At 39.9% G+C, this 12,366-nt stretch overlaps 2 protein-coding genes across 4 annotated transcripts in view; one reads left to right on the top strand and one right to left on the bottom strand.

Moving 5' to 3' along the window:
- LGALS8 (galectin 8) overlaps window positions 1–7,200 on the top strand; it is a 63,485-nt gene extending 56,285 nt beyond the window's left edge. Inside the window, exon 11 of the mRNA XM_066234761.1 lies at window positions 7,124–7,200. Within this exon, the coding sequence (XP_066090858.1) occupies window positions 7,124–7,171 (48 nt within the window). The 3' untranslated portion in view covers window positions 7,172–7,200. The remainder of the gene's footprint in view (window positions 1–7,123) is intronic.
- Window positions 1–12,366, bottom strand: part of HEATR1 (HEAT repeat containing 1) — a 55,364-nt gene that overhangs the window by 28,927 nt on the left and 14,071 nt on the right. For all 3 annotated transcript variants that reach the window (XM_066234730.1, XM_066234723.1, XM_066234739.1), the window contains exons 12-20: window positions 12,039–12,146; window positions 9,041–9,136; window positions 8,527–8,615; window positions 7,113–7,324; window positions 6,739–6,860; window positions 5,355–5,546; window positions 2,932–3,115; window positions 2,661–2,797; window positions 683–875 (exon numbers count right to left, since the gene is read on the bottom strand). In XM_066234730.1, the coding sequence (XP_066090827.1) occupies window positions 683–875; window positions 2,661–2,797; window positions 2,932–3,115; window positions 5,355–5,546; window positions 6,739–6,860; window positions 7,113–7,324; window positions 8,527–8,615; window positions 9,041–9,136; window positions 12,039–12,146 (1,333 nt within the window). The remainder of the gene's footprint in view (window positions 1–682; window positions 876–2,660; window positions 2,798–2,931; window positions 3,116–5,354; window positions 5,547–6,738; window positions 6,861–7,112; window positions 7,325–8,526; window positions 8,616–9,040; window positions 9,137–12,038; window positions 12,147–12,366) is intronic.

The raw sequence follows: 12,366 nt of genomic DNA, 5'->3' as shown, positions 1-12,366 counted from the left end.
GCTTTGGTCGTAAGTCAACTTACTCTCAATATCATATTCATCAACATCATGAAATCTGTATCTTTTGCAAATTTTTACTTTATCAAAAAATATCAATTTTATTTTGGAGGGTTTCACTGTGAGCGTCCAACCTGAAAATGACTTACACATGATGAAAGAAATATATCCGGGGGGCTGAGTGGAGATCCATTTTATAACTAGTCAGCTGAATACTGAATCGTATTATGATGGTTTGGATTAGTCACCATCACTTCTCTCTCTTATTTTAGTCAGATTTTGCAATTGACATTTATAACTTTTTTAAAGATTTTATTTATTCATTTTTAGAGAGGGGAGAGAAAGAGAAAGAGCGAGAGAAAGAGAGAAATAAGGGGGGAGGAGCAGGAAGCATCAACTTCCATATGTGCCTTGACCAGGCCAGCCCCGGGTTTCAAACCGGCGACCTGTGTTCTAGGTTGACACTTTATCCCACTGTGCCACCATGGGTCAGGCAACATTTATCACTTAAAGCAATACTTAGAAGTAAACAGACAACAGTTTATGAATTACGGGACAAAAGGGTATGCACATGCTCTGTTTAAAAAACTACAAAAAAAAAATTCTCCCAACTACAACCCACATGCAGCACATACAGAGAAAGATGTCACAGCCGGTCAGGACAGAACATAACAATGGACAGTACCTGGAGAAGACACAGAAGCCAGGCGGGCTCTGCACTGTGGGTCCTGAACAGACAGCATCACACAGCCTACATATAGGGCTTGGGTCTGCAGCACAGTCTTCACGCTATAGCTCAGTGGGCATGAAAGGCTAGAACCGTAGGTCCACAAAACAGAAAAGAACTTAAACAACTGAAAAATATCTTCTAGATGTACCTAAATTAAAAAACAAAAACAAAAATAGTGAAGTTTAATTTTTATAACATTTTGCTTTGTCTAATCATCACTAAAACATTCTATACGTGGTATTTTAGCAAGTTGGGAAGGATGTAAATGAATTCAGAGGACTTGCTAACTTTGCACTTGAACACATTTAATAAAAATAAAAAAAGAACAAGGACACTTAGCTGAAGACTGAGACAAGATGATGTTGCAGAAGCCTCATTAATAAGAAAGTACTTCAGAGATGGAGTGAACAGTGTCAACTGTGTCCAGTGCTGCTGAGAAGGTACATCAGACAAGAACAAAGACCTGACCACTGAACTTGGCAGCATGGAGGTCACTGGTGCGGTGACAGTTTCATAACCAAGTAACTCTGCATATGCTAAATAACCTATCTGTTCATTACCACTTATGTTGGTAATGGCATTAACCCACCAAGCAGACTGAGCTGTTGTGATAAAATATGTGAACAGGCCTACCACATCAGGAGGCATTACAATCTATGTCAAACCTACTGACTGGTGTCATAATTACAGCACTACTTTATAGGGCCCATGTTTATAATCATATGTTCTCCACTGTTAAAAAGTCTACTTTTGGCCCTGGCCAGTCAGCTCAGTGGTAGAGCATCGACCTGGCGTGTAGAAATCCTGGGTTTGATTCTTGGTCAGGGCACACAGGAGAAATGACCATCTACTCCCCCGGGCCCCCCAAATCTTCCCCTCCTGAAGCCATGGCTTGATTGTTTTGAGCGCATTGGCCCCGGGCGCTGAGCACAGTTCAATGGAGCCTCTGCCGCAGGTGCTAAAAATAGCTTGGTTGCGAGCATGGCCCCAGATGGGAAGAGCATTGACCCCAGATGGGGGTAGCGGGGTGGATCTCAGTCAGGGTGCATGTGGAGTCTGTCTGTCTCCCTTAAATTAAAAAAATAAAAGTCTACTTTCATTTTTACTCAAAATTATCATAATTAAAATAATCTGCAATACCTTAAAGCAGTAGTAGTCAACCTGGTCCCTACCGCCCACTAGTGGGCATTCCAACTTTCATGGTGGGCTGTAGCGGAGCATCCAAAGTATAAATAAAAAGATAGATTTAGGCCCTGGCCGGTTGGCTCAGCGGTAGAGCATCAGCCTAGTGTGCTGAGGACCCAGGTTCGATTCCCGGCCAGGGCACACAGGAGAAACGCCCATTTGCTTCTCCACCCCTCCGCCACGCCCTCCTCTCTGTCTCTCTCTTCCCCTCCCGCAGCCAAGGCTCCATTGGAGCAAAGATGGCCCGGGCGCTGGGGATGTCTCTGTGGCCTCTGCCTCAGGCGCCAGAGTGGCTCTGGTCACAACATGGCAACACCCAGGATGGGCAGAGCATCGCTCCCTGGTGGGCAGAGCGTCGCCCCATGGTGGGCGTGCCAGGTGGATCCCGGTTGGGCGCATGCGGGAGTCTGTCTGACTGTCTCTCCCCGTTTCCAGCTTCAGAAAAATGTGGAAAAAAAAAAAAAGATAGATTTAACTATAGTAAGTTGTTTTATAAAGATTTATTCTGCCAAACTTAGCGAAAATCCGACATAAAGTACTTGGTAAGCAATAATTATTATATGCTTTAACTTGCTGTAACTCTGCTTTATAAATTTTATAAAGTAAAGTTACTTCCCTACTTTATAAATCACTATTACTGTAGAACCAGTGGGCGGTTAGAAAATTTTACTACTAACAGAGCTAGAAAGTGGGTGGTAGGTATAAAAAGGTTGACTACCCCTGCCTTAAAGTATCCTAAACCTCGTACCTTTATGAAAAGCTTCATTAGCACCCTGAAGTGAGTGGAGTCAGCACCACTGAGTATGATCTCAAAGAGCCCAATGAGCAAGCGCAGGTAGTCTCTGCTGTCCTCTTCCATTCGGTCAGGATCCCACCATACACTATCTATACAGACGTGACAAGAGAGACAATGTGTGACTTACATGAACACTCTGCTAGGACTTTTCGCTCTACACAAATAACAGTTACGGAGCCAAGAATTCAGTTGTCCTGGGTATCACATTCACACCTTGTCCTACCTTTAGGAAAAGATTTAGGAGCCTTTACTGCATGAACAAAATTTTTCAGTGAAAACAAAAGTAACACTGAGTCCTCCATAGCAACCCTCTCGGCGGTGTTGACCTGTTGTATATAATGTGCCCACAGCTGCACTGGTATCCCTCTGTCCATCATGAGCTCAGCATGCCATCCCGAGGGGATTTCCTGAAATGGAAGAAAACAAAAACAGCCAGATTTAAAGGGGTTCTGAGTATGGGTTACATAAGTGGACTGCAATGATGTATATGATTGAGTAATATGTAAAACTCTATGTGAATTTAGACAAATTAGTAACTTTAATCAGACTTTTAAAGCAGTCTAACACTAAGCTAACCATGCTTTATTTTACCTCTATATTCTTAAAATACCATTCCTAAAACAAACACTCATATAAATTGTGTTTACCAAATGGTACATTTCTAAACAGAAAGGAGTTGGAGTTCCAAGAGACCCTTCAAGGGCCTTTATTCATTTCACATTTTTACTGCTAATCTAGAGTAGGTAAAATCTCCAAACTTGCAGGTGATTCTAAATAACAGGTAAAATCTTAACATGTGAAATTACACTGTAAATGTTAAAAATAAATATGAAATAAGGTGTAGCAAAATGATAAATGAGACTGTGTACAGGCATATGCACAATAATAACTTGGAAGAAAAACAGCCCAAAGACAGGCTTTGAAGAAACTGGCTTTAGTGAGGAGTTTTTGGCTTAAAGTGCCGCCACAGTGGCATAAAACCCTTATGACTCTCAGGGAGGGTTTTAGATATAAAACAATATAAACCCCCTATACCTACAGATATATAAAACACTCAATTTGTCCACACTTTTTTTTTTTCAGAGACAGAGAGAGAGGGATAGACAGGGACAGACAGACAGGAACGAGAGAGATGAGAAGCATCAATTATTAGTTTTTTGTTGCGTGTTGCGACACCTTAGTTGTTCATTGATTGCTTTCTCATATGTGCCTTGACCGTGGGGCTACAGCAGACTGAGTAACCCCTTGCTCGAGCTAGTGACCTTGGGTCCAAGCTGGTGAGCTTTGCTCAAACCAGATGAGCCCGTGCTCAAGCTGGCGAACTCGGGGTCTCTAACCCAGGTCCTCTGCATCCCAGTCCAACGCTCTATTCACTGCGTCACCGCCTGGTCAGGCTGTCCACTTTTAACACTGAGAACAAACACAGTTCAGGTTATTGCACTTTTATAAAAGATAACAAAATTTAAAAGGCTCTCTAGGCTACTTTTTAAAATATGAAGATTTATTCCTTTAAAGTTTACATAACTTTATCAATGGCCATGGCCATGACTGGTACTTATAAAATCCTGAAGGTACATACATATGTGAGAAGGATGTGATTTGTTTAGCAAACCCTATGAGGAGCCCTCTGAAGTTTGCAGGACAAATAAAATACTATTATATATTGCAGATATTAAAAGAAATAATCTTATTACTACAAGATATAGTACTAGATAAAGATACAAACTAGTAACTTAGTAATACTGTCAGAAACAACAGTAGGCTGGTGAGAGCCAAATCTAATGCATTATTAAAATAACAGAAAAGAGCTCTGGAAGGTCAGTTCAGTTGGTAGAGCACTGTCCTGATCCCCAGTCAGGGCACATACAGGAATCAGCAACAGTGAATGCAGAACTATATGGAACAACAAATTGATATTTCTCCCTTCTTCTCTCTCTAAAATCAATAAATTAAAAAAAATTATTTTCATATGAAAGATCTATTTTTAGTAAACAAGCGTGAAGGAATATTTTTTTCAAGCACTGATATATCTAGCAACTTCAATTACCCAATAAAGATGGTACAGACACAAAACCCTGCAACCCTGAAATTCTATAATTCGATTAATTTTCTACAAAAGGAAGAGAGTGGCCCTGGCCGGTTGGCTCAGTGGTAGAGCATCAGCCTGGCGTGCAGGAGTCCTGGGTTCAGTTCCCAGCCAGGGCACACAGGAGAAGCGCCCACCTGCTTCTCTACCCCTCCCCCTCTCCTTCCTCTCTGTCTCTCTCTTCCCCTCCCGCAGCCAAGGCTACATTGGAGCAAAGTTGGCCCGGGCACTGGGGATGGCTCTATGGCCTCTGCCTCAGGCGCTAGAATGGCTCTGGTTGCAACACCCCCTGGTGGGCGTGCCAGGTGGATCCCGGTCGGGTGCATGCGGGAGTCTGTCTGACTGCCTCTCCATTTCCAACTTCAGAAAAATACAAAACAAAAACAAAAACAAAAGGAAGAGAGCACTTGATTCACTCTCTACTGCTCCCACAGCTGCTTAGCATTCACTCAGACCTGACACCCAGCACCTCAGACTCCAACTGTCAGCTCTGCCTTCACCCACAGGCCAGGCTGTCTCTCTACTCATCATTCAACTTCCAGGGTCTGCACACTCCTTACCACTGCAGCCATCACACTTTCCAGCTTCTTTATCTTTTTCTGCAACAAGCTGAAAACTCTTACTGCAAATGGAAAGTGAGTTTCTTTTAAAGATGAACAGCAAGAGACAAGCACAGCCATGATCACATGAAAGGTCACTTTCTGCTTCAGGCTGAAGGACTCCTTTTCTCCAACACTGATTAAATCCTCCACCTAGAAAAATAAACATCATCCATTACCGGTAGCTCTTGGTTTGCATCAAACAATTTTCTCTACCTCAGGCCTATCTAGGTATTATGTATCTAACTAACATTTCAAGTGAGATGACAGGCCCTGGCCAGGTGGCTCCGTGGGTAAAGCATCGTCCTGCAGCACCAAGGTCATGGGTTCAATCCTTATGCAGGGCATGTACAAGAAGCAACCAATGAGTGCGCAACCAAATAGAGGAAGTTATATGGAACGCAATGATGCTTCTCTCTCTCTCTCTCTCTCTCTCTCTCTTTCTTTCCCCCTCACCCCCCTCAAATCAGTGGACAATTTTAATAAAGTGAGATAATAAATATAATGCCTTAAAAAAGCCATAGCACTGATTTCTAAGTATTATAAAAATAAGTAATTTCAGAAATTATAATAAACATAACGGTACTTGCCAATTGTATGTTTTTAAATCATAAACCTTTACAAAGGTGTATCTACTACAGCAAAATAAATTTTCCTTTATTTTGCTATTTTAACAAAAATATAACTTTTTTTTTTGTATTTTTCTGAAGCTGGAAACGGGGAGGCAGTCAGACAGACTCCCGCATGCGCCCGACCGGGATCCACCCAGCACACCCACCAGGGGGTGATGCTCTGCCCATCCAGGGCGTCGCTCTGTTGTGACCAGAGCCACTCTAGTGCCTGGGGCAGAGGCCAAGGAGCCAACAACAGCGCCTGGGCCATCTTTTGCTCCAATGGAGCCTTGGCTGCGGGAGGGGAAGAGAGAGACAGAGAGGAAGGAGAGGGGGAGGGGTGGAGAAGCAGATGGGCGCCTCTCCTGTGTGCCCTGGCCGGGAATCGAACCCGGGACTTCCGCACGCCAGGCCGACGCTCTACCACTGAGCCAACCGGCCAGGAAACTTTAATATTTTAAATGAGAGGGGAAATAGGAGGTGAAAAAGTACACTTTATTCTCATTGGTCTAATATAAAACCACAATAAAATAAATTACATAAATGTTAAGGATTTCAACAATCTGCAGAATATACAACACGGTGTATGTTTAAAGCAAAACAAAAATTCTCAAAAATGCCAATGTTACTAACAAAAACAAAAAACAAAACAAGAATCTAGTCAAGCAAACACCAAGAATCTAAAATGATTACAAGAAGGAAACCTGGAGTTTGGACTTCCAGAGCACACCTACCATCTTTAACATTGAAGAAGGATCCCCTGAATTTATATTGTCAGCCAATAACTCAATCATCTTCTGATCTGCTACACCAATTAGTTTTCCTGACTTTGTGCTTTTAATCACATTTTCAAGAGCTGTAAAAATAACAAAAACAAAATTAAACACAGGCCCCTTATGTCACCAACACTCATCTTCAAGAATCAGGTAGAGTAAGGAATTTACGCAAATTTTACAATTTCTACAGGTTTGCATTTTATTTTTCCTTTTATCCAAGTCTGAATTTGCCTATGGGTCCATTTCTTTTTCATTGCATACTTTTTATCTTAACAAAAGAATTTTAAAGTGTTACCTGTTCAGTTTTCCTAAAAGACAACTGAATTTCTCACCTTCTTTCCAGCCTGTTAGCACAGGGTGCAGAGAGCAGATTCCTGATTTGGATAAATAAATAGCGAGCTTCGTCTCGGCAGACTCCAGGTCCTCACTGGTGATGACCATGAACGGGAGCAGAAGTACTACCACCTGAGCTGCCAACTCATCATTTCCACTCAGCAGCTCCTCTCTAAGTAATACGTCTGCTGCCACCTCTAGTATCTCGTACCTAAAAGACAGAAGAGCACATTTGGTTCAGAGACACATTAAGACTTTAATATAGCAAAAAATTATCATTCCAGCTCATCTGACATTACACTGGTCTCCTCACCAAACACAATATTCAGAGACATCAAGATAATCACTTAAAATCCGTGCTAATAAAGGAATTATTTGGGATAATAAATTTAAACTGCTAACTTGGGCAAACCCTTTTTCTTTTTTGAGAAATCACATTAGCTTAGCTGTAACATAAAATATCACACACTCTTTTTTTCCTTTTCTTTTCTAAGTGAGAGGAGGGGAGATAGGGAGACAGACTTCCTCATGTGCTCTGACCAGAATCCACCTGGCAACCCCATCTGGGGCCATGCTCACAACTGAGCTATTTTTAGTACCTGAGGCTGATATGCTCAAATCAATCGAGCCATGGCTGTGGGAGAGGAAGAGAAGGCGAGAAAAGGAGGGGAAGAGAAGAAAAGAGGGACCGAAGGAGAAAGAAATAGAAAAGGGCAGGGGAGGGGTGGAGGAGAAGGTTGCTTCTCCTGTGTGCTCTGACTGGGTATCAAACCTGGTACAACCACACACCAGGCCGACAATCTACCACTGAGCCTACTGACCAAGGCCAAACATCACACTATCTTCAACTCCACTAGAAATCAGAAATTCACTCATAAGTTCAAAAAATATCTAAACACATACTATGTGCTAAGAATTAAATATGAGAGATACAAAAACTTGTTAAGATACCCTCTCTTACTCTAAGGTTTAGGTACCAAAAATAAAATAACCAGAGCTCATCAAATACTTCCTACACAGGTATCACGTGCTTCTGAGCTTATTATTTGTTTAATAAGCATATAGTTATATAAAACAGATAAAAGCTCTTTCCTTTCCTACTTTCCAGATTTTAGAATATCATACATTATATACTTTTTTCAATTTAAGAAAAATTTCAAAGAGAAAATAGTATAACGAACCCACCTTATATACTTTTTTCAATTTAAGAAAAATTTCAAAGAGAAAATAGTATAATGAACCCACCAATGCCAAACGGATTTTATAATGCAAGAGTGTTACATTAGTTCCATTTCATTACCATGACCAAGTGTTATGTAACTAAGTTGCAAATATGAAAAGAAAAAAATTAAAATAAATTTGATATGAAAATTTCACCAATTCAAAACAGTACGAGGAGAAATGAGTACATACCATGCTCTATTTTTTGAAAGTTCTGCTCTTCGAAAGAGATTCAAAAGATTTGAAACAGTCACTTCTGAACTAAAGTGTCTCTTGTAAATCTAGAGGGGAAGAAATATCCCAAGTAAATTTCTACTTGATTCAAATATATATAGTACTTGTTAAATTAACTTTAAAAAATAATGAATTATAAAAAATTTATCTCTCAGAAATCCTAGTATAATTTAAGTTTTATGAGAGCAATTTCTCTAAAGTGGCATTCATTAAGCCAACTTTCCATGACCTCAAGGTAAAATTCACAAAGTACTTTTCTTCTGAAGAATTTCTGCATGTATAAAATTATGCAATCTAATTACTCCCATGAGCTTTCCCAAACCAGGCTTAAGTTTGTGCTCTCGAGAGATTAAATATCCAGTGGAAGAATAATTTTCAAATACATTCTTGCCTAGAGCAAAGAATTTTATGAAAAGGAGAATAAAATATTTACCAAAAAGTATGCATTTCAACAAAAAACAAATTCACTCACCTCAAAAGCACCGATAGCCGACAAAACAACATCTAAACTATCATCACCTAATCGGGTTAAAATAGCTTCTTTTATAAAAGATTCATCAATACTCTCCTGTGCAAGAGAAAAAAAAAAGTTAATTTAGTTGTTGCTAAAACCCTGTAAGACTGAACATTAGAAAGGAAGGTTGCTTTTGTGAAACACACTGCAGAGCACCAGTCAGGAAACACAGGCTCTGCCCTGAATACAAATTCAAGCACTCTACGCCCACTTGAACTGAACTACAATACATAACCTCTAAAGGGCCTTTTTAGACGAAGAATTGTTCGGTACAAACCTTTTCAAGTTTTCATTGAAAATACAATATGTATAATCTAAACATAGTGTTTGTATTAAGGAGTTGATCGTATTAATAAAATGAGAGTGCCCAGATATTGAGACTAAAGAATCAGGATGCCTAGATTTCAATCCTAGCTCTACTACTTAACCTTTCCAGGCCTCCTATTCTCACCTATAAAACAGAGCTAATGATAACACCTACCTCAAAGGCCGTTACAGGGTTAAATAATACAAGTCAGTACATAGAAGAGTGCCTCACAAGAGTTAAGTACAGTTAAACATAGCTATTATTGTCATCAAAATTTTTACAAGGATAAGGACATGCACTGAAAAGCCAGTATGCCAAAAAAAACCCCACAGAACTATTTTTTTCAGTAACAAAAGAAAATAAAGCATATAATCACTCACAATAACTGAAAAATAAGACTACTAATCAGTCTGATGTATATTCCTTCCTATAGGAGGGTAAAGAAATACCACTAAATAATCCTAAATTTTTTTATAGGTCACTCTGCTGTTAGATAAAATTAAAAATCTTTAGAATTCATAAAACTGAAGTCAAGGTTTCATGTACCAACTATCAACATTTCTCAAGAGCTAACAAGTAGCCAAATATCCCAATCTGGAATTCTAGAAGAGAATGTACACCACTGAGCCTGGGAGCTGAGTGCACGGCACCCTTCACTGAACCACCAACCACAAACCCAGAGGTAAATGCGAGAAGAGGTGTAGGGGAAGAAAAGATGAGAAGAGCTGCAGAAATATTAGGAGATTCTAGGAATTCTCCTATTACAACAAAGGCAAGTATTAAACAAATGTAATATCCAACAAATCAATAAGATAAACCAATCAGCAGTAGGTAAAAGAAACATAATTTATGCCAGATCAGAAATCAAATAATTTCAAAATGACTATACATAGAGCAACTGTTTTTAAAGAAACAGTCTCACAGCCCTGGCCGGTTGGCTCAGCGGTAGAGCGTCAGCCTAGCGTGCGGAGGACCCGGGTTCGATTCCCGGCCAGGGCACACAGGAGAAGCGCCCATTTGCTTCTCCACCCCTCCGCCGCGCTTTCCTCTCTGTCTCTCTCTTCCCCTCCCGCAGCTAAGGCTCCATTGGAGCAAATATGGCCTGGGCACTGGGGATGGCTCTGTGGCCTCTGCCTCAGGCACTAGAGTGGTTCTGGTCGCAACATGGCGATGCCCCGGAGGGGCAGAGCATCACCCCCTGGTGGGCAGAGCGTCGCCCCATGGTGGGCATGCCGGGTGGATCCCGGTCAGGCGTATGTGGGAGTCTGTCTGACTGTCTCTCCCTGTTTCCAGCTTCAGAAAAATGAAAAAAAAAAAAAAAAAAGAAACAGTCTCACAGGTCCTGATGTTGCCTTTATTTATATATCAATTTTAAAATTAAACATAACTCCTGAAAAATATGAGACAAAAATATTAAACAAAAACATTTACAAGTCAAATTTTACTACAAAACTAGTAAAATTCAAATTGAGACGAATTTAATGTGGTAATTAAGATTAGCTGAAATTAAATTCTACTTTTAAAATGAACTGGTTCTAAGTGCACAACCCCAGTTCCAGAACTCGGCATCTTCCGACCACCATGCAGTAGGGAAACCATATAAACTGCCACCACTTTCCTCTGTTTCAGAAAATTTTCAAATATGCAAAATGTAGTACATAAGACAATTCTAAATATTATACATATGAACATTCCATTTTAATCATAGTAACTATGGCAAAATGTATATACTATTAGCACTTCAAACCCATGATTTGAAAACTATATAAAAATTAGCCCATTTAAAAGAAGCTAAAGGAAAAATTTAAGTAAATAACATCGGGGTAAGCTAACATAGCAAATATTGTGAAGATGCCGCTTGAATAACTGAAGTTAGGAAAATAATGCTCAATTTGAATCACTGCAAAGTCTTCATAAAATATCATTTTGGTATAAAGGCATAATTTACAAATAAGGTCAACCTCTGTGCTTACTACTTAGAACCAGCAGAATTTAAAACACAATTACAACTGCAGATACTGACATAGAACAGTGCTCCAAAAGCTACCATTCTGATGTCTCCAAATATACTCATGTAAAATTTAAGACAACCAAACAAATTTCAAGGCCCTGACTGTGTGGCTCAGGATGTAGAGTGTCTTCCCAAGCAAGCCAAAGTTCAGGTTCAACCCCCGATCCGGGCACACACAAGAAGCAATCAATGAGTGCACAACTAAATGGAACAACCGAGTAGAACAACGCTGATGCTTCCCTTTCTCTCCCTCTCCCCCCTCACTCTCAAATCAATGGAAAAAAAATTTTTTTTTAAATAAAATTTCAAAACTAAAAAATTCTCAGATAATTTGAGAACCTCTGTAAATTGATCTATAAATTCCAGTTTGAAAAACACTGAACTAGAGTAGAGCTAACCTAATAATATACCATATGGAGACATAAAAACAGTTGTTAACAGAGCACACACAGGTTACAATGGGGATACTGAGCATCCGGTCCTAAATTTTTGTCCCATGAACCCTCATCTGCTTTATTCGGCTTATCTCTGTAATTACACAATATTGATGCTAGGTAGTAACTTCAAGTTCTTATTCTAGAATTATACTGTTCAGCATAAGGATAAAACATAACAAATGAAAGCTATTAGACACAAACCTTTGACGTTTTCATGATCTTTTTCAGATGATTAACAGCCAGAAGTCTCACAGGGGCAAGGGGATGATTCAGACTGAGCATCAAGGAGGTATCAGAATCTGCTAAAAACTGCAGGATTCATCACAATTACCAAATGATTTTACCCCTAAGTCTAAGCAGTATATGATCAAGAATAAAAACCAGAGAAAACCACCCAAACTGCCCAACCCACTCGATAACAGCTGTCTTAATTTCAAAAACCAAAAAGTAAAGCAAAATCTGTCTCCAGAACATGGTATTAGTATTAACATGAAAAAATTGGTATTGCTAATGCTGTGATATGGATTGC

Source organism: Saccopteryx bilineata, chromosome 1, assembly GCF_036850765.1.
Source record: "Saccopteryx bilineata isolate mSacBil1 chromosome 1, mSacBil1_pri_phased_curated, whole genome shotgun sequence".
NCBI lineage: Eukaryota > Metazoa > Chordata > Mammalia > Chiroptera > Emballonuridae > Saccopteryx > Saccopteryx bilineata.
The sequence above is the reverse complement of the archived record's forward strand: the minus strand, read 5'-3'. Positions and strand labels throughout refer to the sequence as shown.